At 39.2% G+C, this 25,519-nt stretch overlaps 1 protein-coding gene and 2 long non-coding RNA genes across 4 annotated transcripts in view; 2 read left to right on the top strand and 1 right to left on the bottom strand.

Annotated features, from left to right (window-relative positions):
- The window catches only part of LOC309478055, a 107,312-nt gene that overhangs the window by 73,728 nt on the left and 8,065 nt on the right, over window positions 1-25,519 (top strand). The gene's annotated exons all lie outside the window — the stretch shown is intronic.
- The window catches only part of LOC309477896 (uncharacterized protein), a 32,744-nt gene continuing 10,768 nt past the window's right edge, over window positions 3,544-25,519 (top strand). Inside the window, exons 1-3 of one of the 2 annotated variants that reach the window (XR_014198713.1) lie at window positions 3,544-3,642; window positions 12,632-12,745; window positions 12,937-15,981. Coding sequence is in view for 1 of the 2 variants with exons in the window: in XM_082141397.1 (XP_081997523.1) it covers window positions 12,694-12,745; window positions 12,937-14,012 (1,128 nt within the window). In the remaining variant the exon portion in view is untranslated. Of the gene's footprint in view, window positions 3,643-12,631; window positions 12,746-12,936; window positions 15,982-25,519 lie in introns of those variants that run through there. The other variant, XM_082141397.1, reaches the window with a different exon arrangement.
- On the bottom strand, window positions 5,201-12,677 carry LOC309478006. The gene is made up of 2 exons (XR_014198744.1): window positions 7,353-12,677; window positions 5,201-7,076 (listed from the first exon to the last, which is right to left on the bottom strand). It is a non-coding gene; the product is annotated as an uncharacterized lncRNA (long non-coding RNA).

Raw genomic sequence — 25,519 nt, 5'->3', positions numbered from 1 at the left:
ATGGGGCTGCATGTTAGCAAAGGTTCAGTCCAGCTCGTAGGGAGAGAAAACTTGACACTGAATACTCTGCGCCTGATGCGTTTCGGACAGTGGCATAGAAAGCCCGCAGCTGGGTATTTAAAGCGTCTGCCCCGTCTCTCTCTACTTTGTCCACAGACGTATTTTTGGCCTTAAGCCAGTCGTTAAACACATTGACAGCCCAAGCTGTTGTTTTTTTTTTTTGGTGTTTTCTTCATGTTTTTCGCCCTCAAGTCTGTCTAGCTGTTCTTCGCTGATTGTTTTATGTCTTTTGTTGCCTGCTGCTTTTGATGTCCTCTTCCGTTTATTTGTTTTTTCATCTGGGTTATCCAATACTGCCGTCACCCAGTTGTTAAAATTTTCATGTTCACCATAAATATAAAAATGTACTTCCGGAAAATCAAAATTGTCTGTCATTTTTACTTTCTGTCATGGCAAACGAGTCTTGAGAGGACCACTTGTCCATAGATCTAATAACCTTCGCATCACACCAAGACAGACTAAATGCATTTAATCATGAGGGAAACAAGATATGTTTATATCAAGTTCAGTAAGTGGAGATCTAGTTATGTGGTGGTCTTCATCACACATGCTTCTGAACGTTTCATCCGTTCTTAGGGCAGCATTGGTCTCAGGAAAAGTCATGCGCTTTTGCATATAGACACCAGACTGTACACATTTACCACATGATGAGTAACCTGTATGAGACTTAACTCCCTTAACATATGCACGAGCAGGTGCATCACAAACTACAGAACAAATTTTTAGGAGTAGTTCCTTTCCTTTGAAAATAAAGCCTGACTGCAGGACCCTAACTTTGTCAACTACATTTATGCATTTGGCAGACGCTTTTATCCAAAGTGACTTACAGTGCACATCCCCCTGGAGCAACGTGGAGTAAAGTGTCTTGCTCAAGGACACACTGGTGGTGACTGCTGGGATCGAACCAGCAACCTTCGATTTACCAGTTCAGTGGTTTAACCCACTAGACCACCATCTCCACACAGACCTAAGCTTTTTAAATACTCTATCAGAAAAGGCTATAAGAAAAGCTATAAGAAAAGGCTTTTTGGTTATGCCTTGCAATAAGCCTAAAATAGGCCAAAGTTGCATATTTGAACTCTTGTGCAACGGAATGCCGTCAAAATTCAACTGCAATCTCAGTGTATGTCTGTTTGGTAGCTGGGGCAATATTTTTTCAAGAATTCCAGACAATGCATTAAGAATGCCAAAATAGTACAAAGAACCTCCTGCTACTTGTTCTATTCTATATATTGTGTTAGTCTTAAGCAGTGTTCGAGCGTCTTTTGGAAGGCTGGGATGAAATGCTGTTAATGCAACCATTGTGATTCTGAAGTCTATGGCCCAGTCAGTTAGAGCATTTCTAAAAGCTTCATCAGGACTTTCCTCAAAATGGTCACCACTATTCTCAGAATCAATTTCAGAGTCTTCCGACATCACTGCATCAAAATCATCATAATTAACGGAGTCTTCCAACATCACCACATCATAATCATCAAGATCGTCAAAGTCCTTATCTTAGGGGCCTCGTTTTCACTAGTTTTCACAGTTTCACAGTTTTCACACTGTTAATTATGAGGAGTGTCATTACTAGTCTTAGAGTTATGAGTTTGCAAAGACTTCAAAATCTGAGCAACACTTGCCCTTGCCCTTGCCTTGCCCTTGCACTGCTGTGCGAGGGATGATGTCACCTGAGCGCGCATACATGTTTAAAATACATGTAAATAATTATCTGCATGCTTCATTACAAAAAAAAAATAATAGTTTTGCTATGGTTATAAATATTAAAGAATGCTGTGCAAAACGACACTATATTATTATTATTATAGTTTAATTTAAGTTTTACCACAGATATTTTGTTTTGGACAAGTTCACGACATTCGACGAGTAGATAGCACATTATCAGATACGTTCAGGAATTTATGTCAATTTTAAAATAATTTTTATGTTAATTATTGCTTCATTAAAACCATCCTTGATTGAACTTAAGCCAAGTCATTTCCAGAAGTGGCCCGGATCTCTCAGCCAGATATGGTGAACAAGAATCGGCCCAGTGCTTTACAGCCGTAACAAAAATGCATGTGCCAGAGTGAGCTGCGGGCCACACTCGGCCCGGTTAATTAACAAACACCGATGCAGAGTCTGAGCCGCAGGGCAGCCGAGCTCGGGCCGATTACTACATGCTATCTGGGTCCTCTGATTGGGTAATAAAAATATTCCTCCCAGCGCAATTTTTCCATTGCGCGTGGAATCTGCCTAACAACATCGATTTCATTGGCCTTTTTACGCAGTGGTATTACGCAACAAGGAAGTGTGTATACAAACTGGATACCACTGTTTTCAGCGGAATCTGAGGAAGACGGCAAAAAAGACGCACCTCTCTATCATTAATAGTTTTTAAGATAATTACACATTTGTAAAAGTATGCAATTTTGGGCGGTACCGCCCAATCCGTCCCCAGAGGAATATTAGAAATTAAAATATGCACATATATTGCAAATTAATGTATTTACATAAATGGTTATCTAAATGTATTTACATATAAAGGAAATAAATATATGTAAATATTTCCAATAAAAATATTTACATACTTTAATATAAAAATGTTATTAAAATTTTAAATATAAAAATTTTCTTTTAAGTCATTTAAAGGGATAGTTCACTCAAAAATGAAAACTGTGTCATCACTTACTCAACCTTGTGTTGTTCTAAACCTGTATGGGTTTCTCTGTTCTGTTGAACACAAAAGAAGATATTTTGAAGAATGTCGGTAACCAAACAGTTGATGTGTCCATTGACTTCCATAGTATTTTTTTTCCCCACTATGGAAGTCAATGGACACATCAACTGTTTGGTTACCGACATTCTTCAAAATATCTTCTTTCGTGTTCAACATAACAGAGAAACCCATACAGGTTTAGAACAACACGAGGTTGAGTAAGTGATGACACAATTTTCATTTTTGAGTGAACTATCCCTTTAAATATATGAAAATCTATTTATTATTAATATATTTCAATTTATGTGACTTCTGTTTGGGGAGAATTTATATTCTAAGTTTTGACTGCAAATGTCACGTCCGTTGTTTTTAATTTGTCCTTCTTTGATTTAATTATTCAAATTTAATGATTTTAGACCCAAGTGAATGAAGACAAGCAGCATCCGTTTAAACAACCTAATAATTTCGCAAGTAAAGATGGAATTTCACTGACTAAAATGAATTTCATGCAAAAAATGTGTAAAGAATTTCATAAAGGAAACATTAATGTGCACGTGAGAAATCACACAGACAAAGAACATATATTCTATTTAATTAGTTAGACTTAATAATAACTAAACACTATTGCTTACTCCTAACATTTCAAGATCGGCTAGATATTGGCATGCCTTTGAATGAGCAACTTTTACTTTCACTTTACCTCGACGCATTGCCTGTTATCTCACTGGAGTTCCGCCTTTAGAGGGCGCTCGTGTAACCGAAGCAATGACACGCATCCGAGTCCAGGAGAAGAAAAGAAGTAGGCGAGGGAAGGGAAAGGGACCATAAACATGTGAAGTGGAACACAGCCGTTCATTCTGCTCTAAATCTGATGTGTTCAGACTGTGAGTACATTAATTTGTATTATTTATTAGGAGGAATCTAAATCCAAACGATTAAACGAGTCAGTTCATTTAGTGAATCACTCTGAAATTAATCGAAATGAACCGACTGAAGTTGTACATTACGCTCGTGAAACGTAAGCTCGTTAATGGCTGGTTTTTCACATTACAATTTGTGAAGATTATGAGTTGTTGATTATAAGTTGTGTTTTCATTTTATGTGTTTTCATTAAAACAGTTTTTAATAATAAATCATATCTAATGTAACATTCCCCTTGTTGATAAAATGACAAAAACTGCATGCCCTCTTTAAAACCACAACCCCCCTTACCATCAACATTAGATTAACAGTGTTAAGTAAAACGTATCATGCAAATGAAATATCAAAGTTACCCTATTTAGCTTTTTCGAATATTAACTTTCATGCAGTGTGTAATATAATTTTTTTTTAATATATATATAGCTGTCTGTGAATGTAAATGGTCTGCAAAGTTGTAAAGTCGGAAGGGCACGATAAATAAAATTATTGTCTCCCGAAATAAAGAATTGACTCTGAATCGCCTAAACGATTTGTGAGGAATTCCAGTTTCACTTCCGTGACCTGCATACCTAGCGCGTAAACACATTTGCATAATGCCCTACGCGGTCTTCATTGGCTGCCTGCAAACAATGTTTGACCTGCCCTCAAACACTGTAGATGATTCAGATGATGTCATGTCGAGAAGACGCTGTTTTCTGCTCTGCAAAAGCAAATTCTCTTTGTAAACACTTCCAAAGAATGAGGATGTGAAGAGTCAGTGGTTAAAATTACCACCACAGCGATACAACAGCAGGATCTGTCATCGGCCTCATCCAAAACGGTGACGAGTCTGCTTACAGGCTGGAGGTTGAACAGCTGTCAGACTGAACAGACTGTCTGGTGCAGTCATAACAACCTTGAGCTGAACACGCTCAACTGTGGAGATGATTGTGGACTTCAGGAGAAACCCCCCTGCACTTCCCCCACTCACCATCATGAACAGCACTGTGGAAGCAGTGGAGTCTTTCAGGTTCCTGGCCACCACAATCTCTCAGGACCAGAAGTGGGACACTCGTCTCACACAGACCTCATAGTGAAAAAGGCCCAGCAGAGGTTGAACTTCCTTCGTCAGCTGAGGAAGTTCAACCTGCCACAGGAGCTGCTGAAACAGTTCTACTCGGCCATCATTAAGTCTGTCCTGTGCTCCTCAATAACTGTCTGGTTTGGCTACCAATAACTGTCTTCAGCTACCAAATCAGACATCAGGAGATTACAACGGACAGTCAGGATGGCTGAGAAGATTATTGGTTCCCCCTACCCACCCTCCAAGATCTTTACACCTCCAGAGTGAGAAAAAGGGCTAAGAAAACTATTGCCCTCTGGCCGGCGCTACAGAGCACTGAGCATCAGAATATACAATAGGGCTGCACGATATTGGGAAAATATGCGATATGCGATATTGTTGTTGAGTATTGCGATAACGATATTTCTCGCGATATAACATTTCCCTAGAGAAATGCTATTTTTATTAAAGGTGCCCTAGAATGTGAAATTGAATTTATCTTGGCATAGTTAAATAACAAGAGTTCAGTACATGGACATGACATACAGTGAGTCTCAAACACCATAGTTTTCTCTTTCTTATTTAAATCTCGTTTTTGAAAAACACCCCTGAAAAACAGGCGATTCTCCACATAACACCAACTGTGACGCAACAGTTGGGATCATTAATATGTACGCCTCCAAAAATTTGCATATGCTAGCCCATGCTCAGTGCCAGGCGAAACTGCACAGCCGAATCATCAGAAGTTCTGCAGGTGAAGAAACAAGCAGGAGGAGGATCATAGGGAAAATGGCAGATCTATCTATAATCTATCTATATATAATCGGATACCGCTACAGTTTAATTCGAAGTTGTTAGTTGCTCTGCCCATTTCACCGCGGACTTTTTTTCTAACCTGGAACAATATCAAGCAGCCAGGCTTCTCTCGGCGTCTCATACTGACGAAGGGGGCAATTTCAACTAACGTTATATTCCCGCAAGCGGTAAGTAGTGATTTTACTAACGGTAATTTACACTGTGTTATTTAGATCCAGCGCGATATTGTTTTTTTACTCGAGAGACATCGTGGCTTGCAAACGAGCGAACGAAGCATGGCAGTTGCTCAGTGTTTGGATGTACAAATGAACACAAACATATATTTTTTAGCTCCTTCATCCGAGCCTCTGGAGAACCAGTGGGTTATGTGAATTTCTGATGTGTAATTGTTCAAATTCAGACAGATAATCTTTCTCTCAAAGTCGTTCAACACTATTTATGCATCAGTAAATCGCGTTGCAGTGATAAGATCTTCATTCACGCGATCAACAGGCTGTCATCTGCTCAATGGTCATCACTGCAACCTTTTATGTGATGGGAATAGATCTAAATACTTAAAAAACTTCTCACGATTTATTAATCCCGATAGCTGTAATAGTAAAAACGTATAAAAGCTGTAATAGTAAAAGTTTTCCTGATAGCTCTACATTTAATGCCAGATATTTCATATGCAAGCATGTCAGCCAATCACAGCAGAGGGCGTTTACACTGAAGTCTCACAGCAGACACGCCCCTTCAAACTGAGTGTTCAAATCAAAGGATAAAATCAGGCTAGGAAATATGCCTTTTATTTCTAAATTATAACAAATTTTGATCTAAAAAACATACTAACAATATAAGGGCACACTAGGAAACATTATAAAATAATAAAATAATCCATTCTAGGGCACCTTTAAGTTTTTTAATTTATTTATTTATTTTATTTTATATATCGTCGCTGTCGGGCGGAAACCTCGTATGTCCAAATTTGGTCAATTTCATATTTTTTCACAAATCGATGCTATTGGTCAGTCCCCACGTGGTTCTGTTATTTTTACAAATTATTAACCAATCTAAAGTGTTGAAAATAGCTTGAGAGCAAATCTCGTAACTCCATTGGACACTTCAACTGTCTGAGAATCCTCGTAACTCCACCTCTTCTTCTCTCCGCGGCGGGCGGGAGCCTCGCGGCATTTTGGCTCCTCAGGATTGAAACTCGCAACGATTAAGAAACCCTCGTCGAGCAACACGTGAAGCAAGCCTTAACTCTGATTTTATCTGTGTTAAACTATGATATCAGTTATTGATGTATTTTAAATGTCTACGTATTACTAGGCTTATTATTAGGCTCATTATACTTGTGCATTGAAGTTTTAAAGGGGTGGTAAAACGCCTTTTTTCGAAGGCTTGATTGTGTTTGTGGGGTGCACTGTAACATGTGTTCATGCTTCGTTTTTAAAAATTTGCATTATTTTTCACATATTTAACCATTATTCTACACTGCTCTGTCCCTCCTTGTAAAAACGGTCGGATGATTTCCGCGTTCTATGAAGCCCCCCCCTTCAAAATACGCAATGGGCTCAGATTGGTTAGCTGGCCCAGTGTGTTGTGATTCGCTAACCGCCAAGTGCACGTTGTTCGGAAACGTCACGCCCCCTTATCTTTACCGGTAGTTTGTGCTTCAGTAAACAACGGCGTCAATATTGCCATACCAGTTTGAGCCCGAATCAGACCCAGAGAATGTTAGTGGAGAGGATCGAGCAGAACCTGTTCAAGGACGTTTCAGAAAGGTATGTTTTTTAAGACTGGAGATCGCTATAATTATGACACTGTTACTTTTGTATATTTAGAACGATTGTAGCTAAATATCTGTCGCCTGAACTATTAATCCAATACGAACACTAAACATTGGCTTTACAACAGTAGCCAAATCAAACACAAAACCATGTTTAGCATGCCTGTAGATAAACAAGCATGTAGATAAACAATACATAAAAGCTATAATCAAAGAATAATTTACACTGATCACATAAACGACAACAACCACGAACATTCCAAGTTCGCTGCGCTGGTGATATGTTTGTCGGATAAGTATGAATTAACGTTAGCATTTAACAAACTGGTTTGTGGAGCCAAACAGCGTTGTCCTTCGTTTACTTCCTTGCTACAACGTACAATTAACAATACGAACTATTACAGGAAAACACAACGACGAAAAATAAATCATACTTACAGGTTGTGGCCCGTAAACAGTTTCTGGTTTTAAAGTTGGAACTGCTCCATCTTTCAGGACTAGCCGTTGTGCGAATCCTTCATCAGAGGAGGGGTTTATGTAAATATTGGGCTTAGTGATGTCAGCAAGCCCTCAGGAATGTCGTGTAGTCCCTACTGGCCGTTTTTTGTAGTTCTTAGAAATTGATTTCTTTAAAAGCAAATATCTCCCTTTGCTTTAAACTTTGAAAGTTGTAACTTTGCAGATGTTGTTTATGCTCAAACAGCAACATTACACACTAACTAAAGTTAGAAAAGTGAAATCGTGTTTTACCACCCCTTTAAAATGTATCTAATATAATACTTGAATTGAATTAAATGTTTTGGATACCAGCTTTAAATGATTGTTTTTATTATTATTTTACTGACTCGAAGTTGGCACTGTGCATGTAAAATACCCCAAGTAGCAGGTTTTATTTATGGGAGAAAAAGGGTCTGTCTACTGGCGCCAGTAAGTTAAGCCTATTTTTGCATAACTCTGTCTGTTTTTTAGACAATAACGAGTGAAAATAGTTAGGTTAGATACATTTGAGTAGGCTTGTTTTGTTAAAAATCGATAGCTGTAATGCTTAGGTGCAGAAGGAAGCCCGTGAGCCACGAAGGTAAGTTTGCGTGCAGATTAGGCAAATTTCCACCTATTAGACAACGTTAGTCAGCTCATCATTTTTTGTTCTGCTTCACTTATAGCTCTTAAACCTTTAAAATGGAGTTTAGGAAGATGTATGTAACCACAGTCGTTAGCTTTGGTTAACTATTGAAGCCTTTTCTCTTGTCAAAAGGCTCAACGCGACCGCCGATTTTGTTTGCGTGCAGATATTAATTTCCGCCTATTTTAGACAGCCTAATATTTTGGTATTGCATCACTCATATCTCTTAAACGTTTAAAATGGAGTTTAGGAAGATGTATGTAACCACAATCATTAGATTTGAATAGCTCTTAAAGCCTTATCTCTTATCAAAAGGCTGAACGCCACCGCAGACTTTGATAAACACTGCGACGTCTGTGTCCGTACCATTCTAATCAATGACAGCGTAACCTCGTATCTCCCTGCTCCCAAGTCATAAATCTCGTATCTCCAATTAAACATGATTTTAGGGAAATGTTGTGTTAATGTTGGTATACAACAGTATATGATAGCAATATAAGGTATAATACCAACTTTAACGATACAATGTTTATAACTCAAAAAATATGCAGTTTTTTTTATTTCCTGAAAAATAATGGTCTTGGAGATACGAGGATTCTGCCCGACAGCGACGATATGTAATGATCATACTAAAATAAACAGGTAGGCTAATATATATTCTTCTGATCTTCAGAAGAATATCAGTTTTTTCATAAGGAGTTAACGTTACACATGCAACACTTTGATTAATGGTTGTCTGTGAAACTCTGTTATTGTTACTTGGCATTTCGTTAGAAGTTTTGGTAGATATGGGCTTACACTTTCTGAAGTCTCCATATAGCTCCCTGAGGTTGCGTTCCAGATGACTGTGGAGATTAGTTTTCTCTCGACGAGGCCAAAAATTTTCACCACGACTTAGTGACACCGTCACTTATGTTCACATATCGCGTTTTTTGCGCGTGCAAATTCGTTATTTCAAATGCAGGCGCACGGGAAGCACGCTCAAAATGGAAGCACGTTTTTCCAGGCCCGCCTATGCTGCGACGAGATGAGAACATCTCAACTTTACAGAATTCCGCATGCTCATGCAGGTCATGGTTGCATAGCAACGACAGACGCAAGCGCTTGTGGAAAGGAGATGGCGGCGCGGCCGCTTTCCATGCGTTTTTAGACACGATATGTGAACGGCCCATTACACAGTACCTGCATTTATGACACGTCTTCTCTATTGAAGCCAAAATATTGGCATATTTTAGACGTACAGTTCTTTTTAGGCACAGGTTCTTCGCTGTTGTCATTTTCCTCGCTTGTCTCTACTCCCGCCATTAGTTTTTATTTTCCACTCTCTGCTCTGAGCCACTAGGTTCCCCTTTGGGCCCGATCTAGCCAATAGCATAATAGCACCTACTGGGGATTGGGTATAAAGATAGTAAGGCCCCATTTGATTTGTCGAATTTGGATAAACAACCTATGTATGCATGCATCACACAAATGCTTGGCACATAAAATAAATGCAATTTATCGCACCTCGCTGCGATCCGAATATCGCATATACTATTATCGCGATAACGATAATTTTTCGATATATTGTGCAGCCCTATAAGTATTTTAGACCCAAAGTATATGTATGTGTTTTTTTCCTGTATATTTCTACTGCTGTACATATAATAAAAGAAACAAAAATGTTAATAATGTTTTATGCATTAAAATGTTGGTTTCTTATATTATTGTTATATTTCATTTCTATTGTGCAATTCCTATGTATGTCTGCACTATCATGTATGTCTGCATCATGTCTGTACTTTTCTTCTGCACTGACACCAAGACAAATTTCTTGTGTGTGTAAACAACATACTTAGCAAATAAAGCTCATTCTGATTCCGATTTTTCTAACCTTTTGACGATTGCTTCTCAAATCTATGTGAGGTCTAAATGAGATTGTCATTAAAGACAAAATGCTTGTCCATTAAAGATCGGACAGTACGCACTTTATTTGGGACCAATTAATTATTGATGTATATATTTTCTACCGGGTGTTCAAAATACGTAGTTTTGTGTTTTATATTGTGGAGGCTCGCGGAAAGGAGGGATTTAAAGAGTCTGAATAATATTTGGACGAGTCGTTTGAGAATCATCAAAAACTTAGGTGATGATGTGCAATGTTATGAGAAAATGTAAGTGTTTTTTTACTTTTTATGCATGAAAACCTGTTGTAGGAGACCTCCAAAACAAAATGAGGAACCTTTAAAATAGCATAATAGGGGCACTTTAAAGTTCTCTACATATGATAATTAACGAACTATAAATGACAGCAATTGACCAATCAGAACTCAATATTGCTGCAGTTCAAAATGGCCAGGAAAATGGTTCAAGTGCATCTTTTGACATTCTTTAAAAAGAAGAGAACAGAAGGTATGATTTTTTTTTATTTTTTATTAGTGTTTAAGGACATTCCTCTGACATAACATTAGAAAGAATAATGAACAGCTAAAGTGCATTGATTCAGTAAGGGATCGTTGTTAAAGTTGTTTTGAATTATTGAAAGTGAATGCAATCACTGAGGTGATAATGCACACATGCATATTTTAGCTAAATGTGCGTGTTTATTTTTTTAATTGATTTAAATCTGCAAAGAAACCGTTCAAGCCACAGCTAACAAAAACTGTACTGCTAATAGCTTGACATAAGCACTTAAGCAGCCTGCCGCTAATAGCTCGAAAGCTGCACTTTTGATGCTTCTATCCAGTTATTTCGAATAAAAGGATACATACTGTACATGTGACAGTGAGGGATTAGAAATGATTCTGAGAGAGATAGACAGAGAGAGAGGGGTGCATGCAGGCAAAAATGCTTCAATGCATTACAGGTTCATCAAAACGCATAACGGAATATAGCTTTTGGTCAAACTACACCGCTACTTGCTGGAAAAAGTTAGCTACAGGAAAAGCTACACTGTTTTAAAAACAGCTGAGCTACTGTCAAACTACTGAAAAATTTAGTTACGTTAGTAGTGTCGCTACTTGCAGTTAGCTACTCCCCAACACTGGATAATGATTAGACTATAAACACTTCAGTGCCCTCTGAAGGCAACATTTAGTTAGTGTGGCATGCAGGAATTGTGTGTGTGTGTGTGTCTTTCTCGTCGAGATTTCTCGTTGAGTGAAAAGCTGTCTCGCGATATCGCCATGGCAGAGTGTGAGGGTAAAATTAGCATTGAATATTCCACCACTACATTCACATTACATGCCTCCACTGTCGGTTTGCTGTTTTTATTCAAATAAAAACCATTGTAAACGTTTACTCTGCTCATCCATCACGAGTTGCAGTCGCACATTGCAGCAGGAATCACATTTCACTGATCGCGTGACGATGGCGTCGGATTCATTGCGCAACAGGGGCTAAGCGTCTGATAAATGCCTTATCTTGTAGAATGCGCGCTCAGCACCGCCGCTCTCTATACACGGAGTACACACTATCGCGAATTTGAAAGTGAAATAAAAACACGTGCTCCCTGATGCGCGCAAATTAGGATGCATTCAATAGCCTGTCTCCCAATATCAAAGTTATCGCTGGACTGTGTAGTTGTGGCTCTGTTCTCTGTTTTGGTCTCTGTTTGCGCTTTGAATATTGAGAGAGTACTTTGATTATGGTTGCAGTTGCACTTATTGTTTGCACTTTAATAAGACTAAGACTAGGCCTTTAAAAAATAAAAAATGTTATACCATTTTTATTTCTATGTTGAATTTGTGGGAAAGGAGTTGAATTAGGAGGTCCCTTCGTCATGAGGGTTGACAGGAGGTTTTGGTGGTTAACTGTCAAAAGCAGAAGACAGATCCAACTAGATGAGTAATGAAGATTTGGAATATAATACTACATACAAATTATTTAATGAATACTAGACTTCACAAATCTAGATTTTTATTCTACTTTTTGATCCTACAATAATTGCACCCCCTCTCATCCCCTGAAATAGTTTTTCAATTCGACCTCTGAATGTAAGAGCAACATAAAAATTAGCTAGATTAGTTAAATGGTGTCTAAATGACTAGCCTATATGAGCAAACATTTGAGCCTGAATAATTTAGAGTGATTGTAAGAGTGATGAGCATCTGCTAAATGACCAACAGTGACCACAATTCACACCTTCAGTCAGTGAAGCCGCTCCCGCAACCGTTCATGAAAGTTTAAATGCTGGGGAATATTTCCATCTTCCCACAGGAGAAGAAGAAGCAAGCAGGAGAAACTACTCCCGGAGAAACTACTGACATACTATTGTAACGATGGTGGAAGAACCCTGCAGTATAAAAGATGAAGATACAGAGGAACAAACAGGTTGGTGTTTTCCTTAATTCTCTTTAATGACTGATGAGGAACATTAAGATGAAAACTGATATTCAATACATCTAATTCTAGATACTACTAGACTCAGTAGTAAACAGGATTTGTGCTAAATAAGAATTAACTTTATTTCTTTGTGTTTCTCATTTGTCCTTTTTTAATTGAATTGAATATGTTGATTTTAGACATGGAAGTGAATGAAGACAAACACCATCATTTCAAAAATGAAGATGGAAAACTGAAATATCAAAATGAAGACAAATATTATCTGTTTCAAGAACCTCATTTCAAAAATGAAGATGGAAATGCTGTCGTTTTAAAGACTGAAGAGAATTTCACACAAAAACAAGATGGAAAATCTGGAGTCAAAGGATCCTTCACCTGCTCAGAGTGTGGAATGTTCTACATGCATAAATCAGACCTTAAGAGACACATGAGAATTCACACTGGAGAAAATCTGTTCACATGCACTCAGTGTGGAAAGAGTTTCAGTCGCAAAGGAAACCTTAATGAGCACATGAGAATTCATTCTGGAGAAAATCTGGTCACATGCACTCAGTGTGGAAAGAGTTTCAGTCGCAAAGGAAACCTTAATGAGCACATGAGAATTCACTCTGGAGAAAAACCGTTCACATGCACTCAGTGTGGAAAGAGTTTCACATCCAAAAGCTTTCTCAACAATCATCTGCGCTCTCACTCTGGTGTGAGATCATTCAGCTGTAATCAGTGTGATAAAACATTCGTTTTGGCATCAAGCTTAAAAACACACCTTAAAATTCATACTGGTGTAAAGCCTAACTTTTGTTCTTTTTGTGGAAAATGTTTTACACGACTGCACAATTTAAAAGAGCATGAGCGAATTCATACTGGTGTGAGACCTCATGTTTGCTCTGACTGTGGGAAAAGCTTCACTACATCAGGCGCAATAAAACAACACCAGAGAATTCATACTGGAGAGAAATCGTACAAGTGCTTACACTGTGGAAAGAGTTTCAGTCGGTCAGAATCCTTGAAAATTCATGAGAGAGTTCATACTGGAGAGAAACCGTATGAGTGCTCACACTGTGGAAAGAGTTTTGCTCAGTCAGGAAACCTTAAAGATCATGAGAGAGTTCATACTGGAGAGAAGCCATACCAGTGCTCTTCATGTGGGAAGAGTTTCATCAATTTATCTAATATGCAGACTCATATGAAAAAGCATTGCCTGAAGTTGTCTAATGAGCAAATGTTTATGATCAGATCTAGGGATGTCAACGATTAATCGACAATCGATTAATTGTCGATAATACATTTAATCGATACAACTTATCGATCATCGATTAAGCAGGTCTTCATGCGCGTGCGTGCTGCTCAACCGCGAAAGCGAGCGCGAGCGCCCCGGAGTTATGTTTGGGACCATTTTACACCTTCATCATGACTATAAGTTTGCATGTGCATTCGCAGCCTTTTGTTTTGTGCAAATGTAAGTTGTAATACTGTTTATTTTGTGTATGCCTATCCATATCTGATTTATCTCATATTGGATGCATATGGTTAAGAATTAAGTCAAGTCAAGTTTATTTGTATAGCGCTTTTCACAATACAGATTGTATCAAAGCAGCTTCACAGTATTAAATTAAAATAATACAACAAAGTTTGTTTCAAGAGGAATTTATTGATTGATAAAATTAAATTAAATATCCCCAAAATATCCCCAACTGAGCAAGCCAAAGGCAACAGTGGCAAGGAACCGAAAAACTCCATCAAGTGACCTAATGGTGTCCTAAAACTCCATCAGGTGACCTAATGGAGAAAAAAAAAACCTTGGGAGAACCCAGGCTCAGTCGGGGGCCAGTTCTCCTCTGGCATTTATGAGCTAGAGGCCGGATTGTAGTTTGAACTGTAGGATTATAAGAATGCCTGGCTGAAGAGATGCGACTTTAATCTAGTTTTAAACTGGGAGAGCGAGTCTGAGCAACGAACAGTATCAGGAAGACTATTCCAGAGTTTTGGAGCCAAATGTGAAAATGCTCTCCCTCCTTTGGTGGTTCTGGATATCCTAGGTATGACCAAAAGCCTTGAATTTAGTGATCTTAAAGAGCGCGATGGATTATAGGGTGATAGAAGATCCGTTAAATAGACTGGAGCTAAGCCGTTTAGGGCTTTATAAGTCAGTAGCAATATCTTATAATTAATACGGAGCTTTATAGGTAACCAATGCAGTGATGATAAAATCGGTGTTATATGATCATATTTTCTTGATCTCGTAAGAACTCTAGCGGCGGCATTTTGGACTAAGGCTACGTTCACACTGCAGGGCTTAATGCTCAATTCCGATTTTTTGAAAAAATTCGATTTTTTTGTAAGGCCGTTCACATTTCCAATTAAATGCGACCTTTTGTGATCTCCTGTGTGAACGTGAAATGACCCAGAAGTGACTCGCATGCGCAGAAGAGTACTCAACGGTCAACGACGTCACTTTTTGTTTGCGGAAGTAGCTAAACTTTAACTGTGATTCTCTCTCACACACACACACACACACACACACACACACACACACGAGCGCGCGCAGCGACCGTTACACAAGAGCCAGACAGCAGCCGCTGACCTATCTAATATCAGATTCAGCACAAATAAGTTAACATAACGTATATATAATGGCCGTGGGCTTTTTTTTTATTTATTTTTTTATTAACGGGCTCGTCGAGGTCGACCCGTTCGGCAGATTTACATCAGCTCGACGAATATGCAGTCCGTTTTCAAACCGACGACTACTTCAACGCAGGATTATGACGTTTTTCGCGTATCAATGACGTGCGGGTCGGATAAATGCGACCTGGCCGTTCAGACTGAAGTCGCATTTGAAAAGATCGGATATGTATCGGATTTGGGACCACATACCCAAGTGGCCTGGGTCGCATTTGAAAAGATCGGATCTGTGTCGTTCAGACTGTCATGAAAAGATCAGATACAGGTCGCATAGGGGCAAAAAAATCGGAATTGGGTCGTTTCAGCCTGCAGTGTGAACGTAGCCTAACTGTAGCTTGTTTATTGAGGATGCAGGACAACCAGCTAATAAAGCATTACAGTAATCCAGTCTCGAGGTCATGAATGCATGAACTCACTTTTCTGCATCAGAAACTGATAGCATATTACGTAGCTTAGCAATGTTTCTAAGGTGGAAAAAGGCTGTTTTTGTAACATGAAATATGATTTTCAAAAGACAGGTTGCAATCGAGTATAACACCCAGGTCTTTTACTGTAGAGGATAAAGTAACAGGACATCCTATGATGTTAAAGTTGTATTGTGTCAATTAACTCTGTAGTAAAGCGTCAGCTTCAGCGCGCGCAGCTCAAACGGCAGTGCACGACTAATAATGACTATTGGGACTGTAATATTATATAACATTATAAAGAGAACAATATTGTAATAAAACATTGTGAATTATTTGGGTTAAGTTGCCGTGTCGCGTTGCTCCAGGAAGACCGTGTCCACAACATGAGTAGTTCTGAATGAATGGCACGTAACTTAGTTCAAGTTCACTTGTGTATGAATTTGCGTCATTTTGTGCAGATATAATTTGTAATATTATGTTTATTTTGAATATATCTGATTAATCTCATATAGGATGCGTTTCTTTTAGATAAATAACGTGCAAGCAAAGTGCTCCAGTTTAACGGTAGCAGATTCATTCAGCGCGTGCAGTTGTCCCAGGAAGAGCGCGTCCACAACAGTCACACATTCTAAGCGCATATGAGGCGGCGTTGGTGACACGTTGTATTAGTAGTTATATTTGATTATTAAATAATTAATTTAATTATCAATCACATCGAAACATTTTACAATCCTACTAGCCCTTTATTTATATTTAAAACCATTCTCATTGATTTGGTGAGGAACATAGCGTTTTGAGCAGCATTTGCAGACCCTGTCATGCTGTTGGCCATACGCCACTGCAGCAGACTCATATCGCAGTATTAAGGCTAACGATTAATTGATCGTTAATTTAAATGACGATCGATCATGGGAATTTGTGAAAATTGACATCCCTAATCAGATCCATTACTTACAAATAATACACTTAACAAGTAAATAATTTGACATTCAGATTAATCAAAAGCTGGATAATTTGCTAAAATTAGTAGTGAAGTTTGATTGTTTGACAAGGGGAACCTTTGGGGAAGGTCAAAATAATAGTTTAGAAAACTAGTGTGTTGCCATAAAATAATTTGGGAAGGGTTATGATTTTGGAAGGGATGTGTTTTTCTTTGTGGAGCTCAGTTATTTTAATTAATTAAGCATACGAGGCATTTGTGTACAAGTGGCAACAATAGTTTATTAAATCATAATCCATATTTCAAACAACTTGTTTTAGCTGTTTGGATGTGATGCATTAAGACATTGAAGACTTTTTTGGGATTGAAATCACTCTGCACAATGTGAATATTAGGGCTGTCAATGTTAACGCATTAACATATGCGATTATTAAAAAAATCTTTATTGTGTTAAACTAATTTAAATCCAAATAAATGACTGAAACACACAAAGGTAATTTGCGTCACGCAGTTGATGATATTGGGGATCGGGAGTTTAATCACTCTTAGCATCTATAATGGCCTAAGCACCAGTAACTCTGATAGGCGGAAATTTATCTTTTAAAAGAAAATTGGATGGCCCTCTGGATAAACGCAAAGTTGTGTGCATACACTGTGACGAAGAACTGGCTTACCATCGAAGCTCGTCGAGTTTAAAATATAATTTAAAAGCAAAACACATCACAGGTTCTACTAGCAAACTGACGAGTCGTGTGCAACAACCCACACTGGATCAGTGTATACGGCGTGTGAGTAGACAAACGTCAGACAGAATCAGAAAGAGCTTTATTGCCAAGTGTGCTTGCACCCACAAGGAATTTTTCTTGGTACTGAAGCTTCCAGTGCACATATACAAATACAAATACAAATACAACAAGAAACATAGTAATACAAATTCTAAGCATAAAATATATAAAAATAAATAAAAATAGTAAAAAAGTAGGGTCACAGTTGGGTTTAGTCCGAATAAACATTTACAGATTATGAACATATTTACAGTATTTTGAGTAGTATGAATAATATAAATATAAATATCACCTGAGTTAGAGAATATTACACTAGACAGTGGGAGTCTAGTGCATGTTACAGATTATGAACATATTTACAGTATTTTGAGTAGTATGAATAATATAAATATAAATATCACCTGAGTTAGAGAATATTGCACTAGACAGTGGGAGTATTGCACTTATAGGCATATGCCTTGGGGGGCATGTTAAGTGTTCAGAAGGGAAATGGCCTGTGGAAAGAAACTGTTCCTGTGCCTGGATGTTCTTGTGGCCAGTGATCTGTGTCGCCGTCCTGACGGTAACAGTTCAAACGGGGTGTCCAGGGTGAGTGGAGTCTGTGATGATTTTACCTGCTCTCTTCCTCACTCTGGAAGAGTACAGGTCCTGGAGGGCTGGCAGGGGGGCACCAATAATCCTCTCTGCAGTCCGGACTGTCCGTTGTAGTCTCCTGATGTCCGATTTGGTAGCTGAACCAAACCAGACAGTGACGGAAGTGCTTAAAACAGACTCAATGACGGCTGAGTAGAACTGGATCAGCAGCTCCTGTGGCAGATTGAACTTCTTCAGCTGGCGAAGGAAGTACAGTCTCTGCTGGGCCTTTTTCACAATGGAGTCAATGTGATTTGCCCACTTCAGGTCCTGAGAGATGGTAGAGCCACTCCTAACCCTGAATGACTCCACTGCTTCCACAGTGCTGTTCATGATGGTGAGAGGGGGTAGTGCTGGGGATTTTCTCCTGAAGTCCACAATCATCTCCACTGTTTTGAGTGTGTTCAGCTCAAGGTTGTTATAGCTGCACCAGACAGCCAGCTGTTCAACCCCCAGTCTGTAAGCAGACTCGTCACCATTTTGGATGAGACCGATGACGGTGGTGTCGTCTGCAAATTTCAGGAGCTTGACAGAGGGGTCTTTAGAAGTGCAGTCATTAGTGTACAGGGAGAAGAGCAGTGGGGAGAGAACGCACCGTTGGGGGCCGCCAGTGCTGATGGTGAGGGTCCTGGATGTGAGCTTCCCCAGTCTCACTCGCTGCTGCCGGTCCGTCAGGAAGCTGGAGATCCACTGACAGATTGAGGGTGGCATGGAGAGCTGAGTCAGTTTGGCTGTGAGAAGATCAGGGATGATGGTATTGAAGGCTGAACTGAAGTCCACAAATAAGATCCGTGCATAAGTCCCAGGTCTGTCAAGATGTTGCAGGATATAGTGCAGTCCCATGTTGACTGCATCATCCACAGACCTGTTTGCTCTGTAAGCAAACTGAAAGGGATCCAGCAGGGGTCCAGTGATGTCCTTCAGATAGGCCAACACCAGTCTTTCAAACGACTTCATGACCACAGACGTGAGAGCGACAGGTCTGTAGTCAATAAGTCCAGTGATTTTAGTTTTTTTGGGAACCGGAATGATAGTGGAGCGTTTGAAGCAGCAGGGAACTTCACACTGCTCCAATGATCTGTTGAAGATCTGCGTGAAGACTGGGGCCAGTTGGTCAGCGCAGGCTTTTAGACAAGCAGATGAGATGCCGTCTGGGCCTGAAGCTTTCCTAGTCTTCTGTTTTTTGAAGACTCGGCTCACGTCCTCAACACAGACCTTAAGCTCAGGTTGGATGGCAGAAGGGGGGAGGAGAGGGGTTGCAGGAGGTGATGGTGGATGTGTGAAGTGCACATCAGAGCGGGTGTGAGGTGTGAGTCTGGGCTTCTCAAACCTGCAATAGAATGCATTGAGAGTGTCAGCCAGTTGTTGATTCTCCACAGATGGGGGGGGGGGTGGTGATTTGTAGTTGGTGATGTTCCTCAGGCCTCTCCAGACTGATACCGGGTCGTTGGCTGAAAACTGTTTTTTCAGCTTTTCAGAGTAGCTTCTTTTAGCAACTCTGATCTCCTTTGTCAGTCTGTTTCTGGCCTGGTTATACAAGATTTTATCCCCACTTCTGTAAGCATCCTCTTTGGCATGACGAAGCTGTTTGAGTTTCCCAGTAAACCATGGTTTATCATTAGTGAATGATAAGAATGTCCTGGTAGGAATGCATGTATCCTCACAGAAACTGATATATGATGTTACAGTATCTGTGAGCTCATCCAGATCGGTGGCTGCAGCTTCAAAAACAGGCTTACTACTTCCATAGCAAAGTGGATTGCCAAGGACTGCCGTCCAGTCAATATCATTGCTGACCAGGGCCTGAAAGAAGTGATCAGGATTGCCACTTCCGACCCATTGTTTGAGCTACCGTCAAGATCAACAATCATGCCCAGGATTCACGAACTGTACATTCCCCAAGAAACATGATCGCTGCATCTAGATTGCTTTCTTTCGAGCATATGCCTTGTATAGCACACATTATACAGAGGGCAATAGTCATGGTTCTTCGTGAATGCAGCTTTGATGGCGTTTTAGTGAAATGTCATAAATTAGTCAGACATTTCAAACATAGATCAGATCTAATATGATAGATCTGAAAGCTCTGCAAATTGCCCATGGCCTGGGCGAAGAGTCTCTAGTGGAAGATGTTCTCACAAGGTGGCATTCCACCCTCGAGATGGTCAGCAGGATACTACTCAACAAAGACCCCCTGATGGCAAGTTACATTGGCTCATCAAAACCACAAGCTATCCTTTCTAACATCTGCAGAGTTTGATAAGCTTGCCAGGTTGGAGAAACTACTGGAACCATGCAGGTTGGTACTTCACTTTATTTGATATGTTATTTTTAGCCAGTATTTATTGATTTTTATCATAATAAACCCATAACCCTTTGACTGCTATCAAAACAAGTCCTGTATATTTAAAATAGCTCATGTCAAAGTGTATTGAGAGAAACCAAATAAGTAGCCTATAGCAGGAGAGAGAATAACACTTTACAAAAGGGCTGCACGATTATGGCCAAAATGATAATCATGATTATTTTGATCAATATTGAGATCATGATTAATTATCACGATTATTTGTTGATTTTAACCAAAAATTGTATTGTCACATAGGCTAATTATAACTGCTTTCACATCCATATTGTGCTACATTCCTGCTAATGTACAAATATGTGCATACAAAAAAAAATAGATCCTCTTATTCACCAAAATTCAGTGCATCTCCTTAAAGAATAAATAAAAATAAAGAAAATGTAGCAAAACTTCAACAGGGCACTATTTTCCATTGTGTAAATATATTTTAGGAAGCAAAATACAGGTGAAACTCGAAAAAAATGTATATCGTGCAAAAGTTAATTTATTTCAGTAATTCAACTTAAAAGGTGAAACTAATATATTATATAGGGTATTTTTATGCAAAGTGAGATATTTCTAGCCTTTATTTGTTATAATTTTGATGATTATGGCTTACAGCTTATGAAAACCCCAAATTCAAAATCTCAGAAAATTAGAATATTACATGAAACCAATAAAAAAAAAGGATTTTAAATACAGAAATGTCAATCATGCATATGTACTCAGTACTTGGTTTGGGGCCCTCTTGCATGTATTACTGCCTCAATGCGGAGTGGCATGGATGCTATCAGCCTGTGGCACTGCTGAGGTGTTATGGAAGACCAGGATGCTTCAATATTGGCCTTCAGCTCTTCTGCATTGTTCTGTCTCATGTCTCTCATCTTTCTTTTGGCAATGCCCCATAGATTCTCTATGGGGTTAAGGTCAGGCGAGTTTGCTGGCCAGTCAAGCACAGTAATCCCATGGTCATTGAACCAATTTTTGGTTCTTTTGGCAGTGTGGGCAGATACCAAGTCCTGCTGGAAAATGAAGTCAGCATCTCCATAAAGCTTGTCTGCTGAAGGAAGCATGAAGTGCTCTAAAATTTCCTGGTAGATGGCTGTGTTGACTCTGGACTTAATAAAGCAGAATTTGATCGTGGGAAGCCAAAATCGTGATTGTGATTAAAATTTGATTAATTGTGCAGCCCTACTTTACAATAAGGTTATATTCATTAATGTTATTGTGGGTAATTACAGTACCCACAATAACTAGTAACTACAGTAATCAAATACTAGCAAACTACTGTTTAGTGTTTATTAATCTTTGTTTATAGTTTGAAAAAATAACTAATACTAGTAACATTTAAAAAAATATTAGTAAAGGCTGACATTAAAATGAACTAAGAAGACCTAATGATAGGTCATTGTTAGCAAATGCAATCTATTAATTGGATGTGTGTTTATTATTCAGATTTGTCTTGGAACTTCTTCGGGGTGAAAAATATGTTTCCTGTTCTGTTGTGTTACCCGCACTTTGCCACTTGGCCCTGAAAATGGCTGTCACAGAAGACGACCCTGCTTATGTTGTGCGCTTTAAGGATGCATTCAAAGAGGATTTGACAAAGCGCAAAGAAAACACAAACATTGCTTGGCTCAAAATCGCAACAGCTCTTGATCCCAGATTCAAAAACCTGAAATGCATTCCTAAAGCAGAAAGAGCTGAAGTTTGGGAAACATTAGACAAGATGCTGAAAGAGGAGGAACTGGCTCCACATTCCTCAGATGCGGGATCAGAGCATCAAAAGAAGAAAATTGGTGTCCTCTTGATGGGCTCTGATACGGAGTCAAATGATGAAACATCACTGGAATCCAGCTCTCTTGCTAGATACAGAGCAGAGCCTAGCATAGCCTTGAACAATGCCCTATACAATGGTGGTCTGCACACAGCAGAAGTCATGACAAGCTGGCGACCATTGCACGGAAACATCTACCAACTCCTGCTTCAACTGTACCATGTGAGAGACTATTTTCACTTGCAGGGCACATAGTGCACAAGAAGAGGACTGCTCTGGCACCTGAGAATGTTAACAAACTTGTATGCCTTAGCAGCTGGTTAAATGCTGACTAGAAAAATAAGCACCACTTTGGGACCAAATGGAATAATGAGAGGAAAAGAAAAAAGAGGGAAGGTTATCACGTGTTCTGTCCTCACTCATGCAAAGTATTGGTTGGTTAAATTTGTAATACATTAATCATATGTATTTACTCGTTAATTCATCTGACTCCATAAATGAAAGGTTTTAATAATATCTGTGCCTCACTAAAAGTGAGCGAATGTTTGACTATTCCTTTTAACCATTAAATGAACAATGTCAAAATCAGTTGGAATAATCACATTGTAGCAATTTAATATTTCAGATATCAGAGATCAATTCCACAATCAATTCAAATATCTAGAGCATGGTTATACATTGGTTACACCAAAGAATCTTACCCAGCTTGTAGCCTACCTGAGATAGAGAGAGAGAGAGAGAAAGAGAGACCACCTACTCCATTCGTACCCAGCCAAGAAGAAGAGACCAGAGAGCCCGAGCACACCTTCCTTTATTCTCTCCTGACCAGGTGACATGGGGGATGGGGAAGACCACCCTCAAATGGCTTCTATCCCACAGAAGGGGGGTTGCCTTATCTGGCCTTATCTCTAAACCAGTTTTCTATGAACTTCTATAAACCTTATTTCCTTTTATTTTATCTATCTGGATATGAGATATCTGTACCACTCATTTTGAGACATTTCAAATGACACCAAAAACATAACAGTCAATGTTGAATATTCACATTAAACCATGTTCTTGTGTGAGTTCCTAGTTTCTGAGAGGAAGAAAGGCTGTATTGGGGAGGTCAAATGTTAATTAGCCAGCAGGGCCCTTTTGTCCCATAAATCAGGCCTCAACCAGTATTTTCAGTCTTACAGATTCCCTCCTTGATCCCGTGGGTCACATTCTGATGAACACTTATGGGGTCACAGTAAGACGTTTGTTATAATCCTTGAAGATGTAGCACAAAAATTGTCTTTACAATGTTGGCATCTGTAGAAGCTCAGTGGGCTGTATTCACCTGCAGAACACCTGTTCTCACCAGGTGTATAGCTGGAGTCCAGCAGGTGGATGAATGCATTCAGGTTCTCTTCCTGTAATCCTGTGATGTGAGCAAAGTTCATAGAGTCAATCTGGACCTTTTGTGACTTGATCATTTGACGTGTCATTCCTTCATGGAGAAACTTCCGCTTCCCTGGCACCTTCTCCACGATGATGATCTGACCCTTCTTGACCAACCCTGTCACCTCCAGCGGTACGGTGGTCTGGGCAGACCTCAGTGGATGAAGGGGTTCTCCTTTGGTCCACACGGCTTTGTGTGAGACACCTGAAAAGCATCTTAAATGTCCACTTCACGATTGAGCACATATGAACTTACAGTCTTAAGGAAATGCATAGGAACGCATAATGCAATAAGGAAAAATCATGTCATGTTCAATGTAAAATACCATGTTCATGTCAGCAATTGTGAGTGGTACGTTTGGTCTCATTAATTACCTGATTTTTAATTACCACGCCAATAGTACTCCTATAGAGGGTCAAGGAAGGACACAGGAAGATCTTACAAGCTCTTACCCTGTTTCTAGAAATATTTAAATAAATGGCATTCTAACAAAACAACCAGTGCTGGGTTCAAACATTTCATGAAGAGTGTCAGCAAAATTTTGGTGTAACCAAACATAGGGATTCAATTGAATTGATGTCCAAATACATTGTTGCAAGTAAAATGGACAATATACAAATATGCAGAAAACAAAATAAGTTTCAGAAATTAAATCAAAATAAGTTTCAGAAATGTTTGTCTGAATTACTCAAAGGAAATCAAAATAAGTTTCAGGGATTCAAATCAAAATAAGTTTAAATGCAGAAATCAAAATAAGTTTCAGAAATGTTTTTCTGAATTACTCAAAGGAAAAAATGCAGAAATCAATAAAAGTTTCAGAAATGCAGCAAGAGGTTGGTGTAAACCAAATAATCAAATAAATGGTAGGATCAATGGTTTTGTGTGTTTGTGTGAGTGTTTTTTAGAATGTCAGAGTGTGTTTTTGCCTGTGAGAGAGAGAGTGTGTGTGTGTGTGTGTGTGTGTGTGTGTGTGTGTGTGTGTGTGTGTGTGTGTGTGTGTGTGTGTGTGTGTGTGTGTTTGTGTTTATCTGTGTCTGTGACAGAGAGTGTTTGTGTGTGTGTCTGTGAGGGAGTGTGTTTGAGAGTGTGTATGTATTGATCTGGCTAAGTCACAGTCGATGACAGAGTTGAACTGTAAATTTTGTAATTGATTGAAGCGGTAGTGGTATGTTTGAGAAATCAGGGGCCCTCTGATCTTCCAAGCACTCCAATAATAATCAGAAAGTTTAAACATTTTGAAATTTAATAGCAGGTCTGTCTCTGCTTTGTAATTTGCATCATTGACTTGTGACTGTAGCCATTAATATGTATATTTCAGTGTTTTCCCATGAGTTGGCAGTGTGTTGTGAATAGCGTATGCTATGTGTGTCTCTTTTAGACTGTTATTACCATATGTGTGTGAAGCTATCTGGATCTGTTTGTGTGAAGATGACACATCTTCATATGATGTGTAGTGTTCAGTTGTGAGGGTATAGTGATCGAGGTGTGTGTTCAGTGTTCATGTCTCGAAGATGGGTTGAATCTAATCTATAACAATTGTGTTGCAAATTTTGATCCAGTTCTAAACTGGGAGGCCATATTTATGCAGTAATGTAATAGTGTGACGTGTGAAAAGGCCTTTTGTAATGTCTTTTCACCCATCTCCCGAGTCTCAGGTTATATTCTAACAATTCCGCTGTCCTGGATTTGCTCCAGGTGGGCTCCTGCCCCTCCTGGCATCCGTCTTCCGAGGAATTTGCAGAAGTAAGCCTGAGACAGAAAACAGAGGAGA

This window comes from Leuciscus leuciscus (assembly GCF_965113295.1).
Source record: "Leuciscus leuciscus genome assembly, chromosome: 16".
Taxonomy (NCBI): Eukaryota; Metazoa; Chordata; class Actinopteri; order Cypriniformes; family Leuciscidae; genus Leuciscus; species Leuciscus leuciscus.
This window is presented reverse-complemented; position numbering and strand designations above follow the sequence as displayed.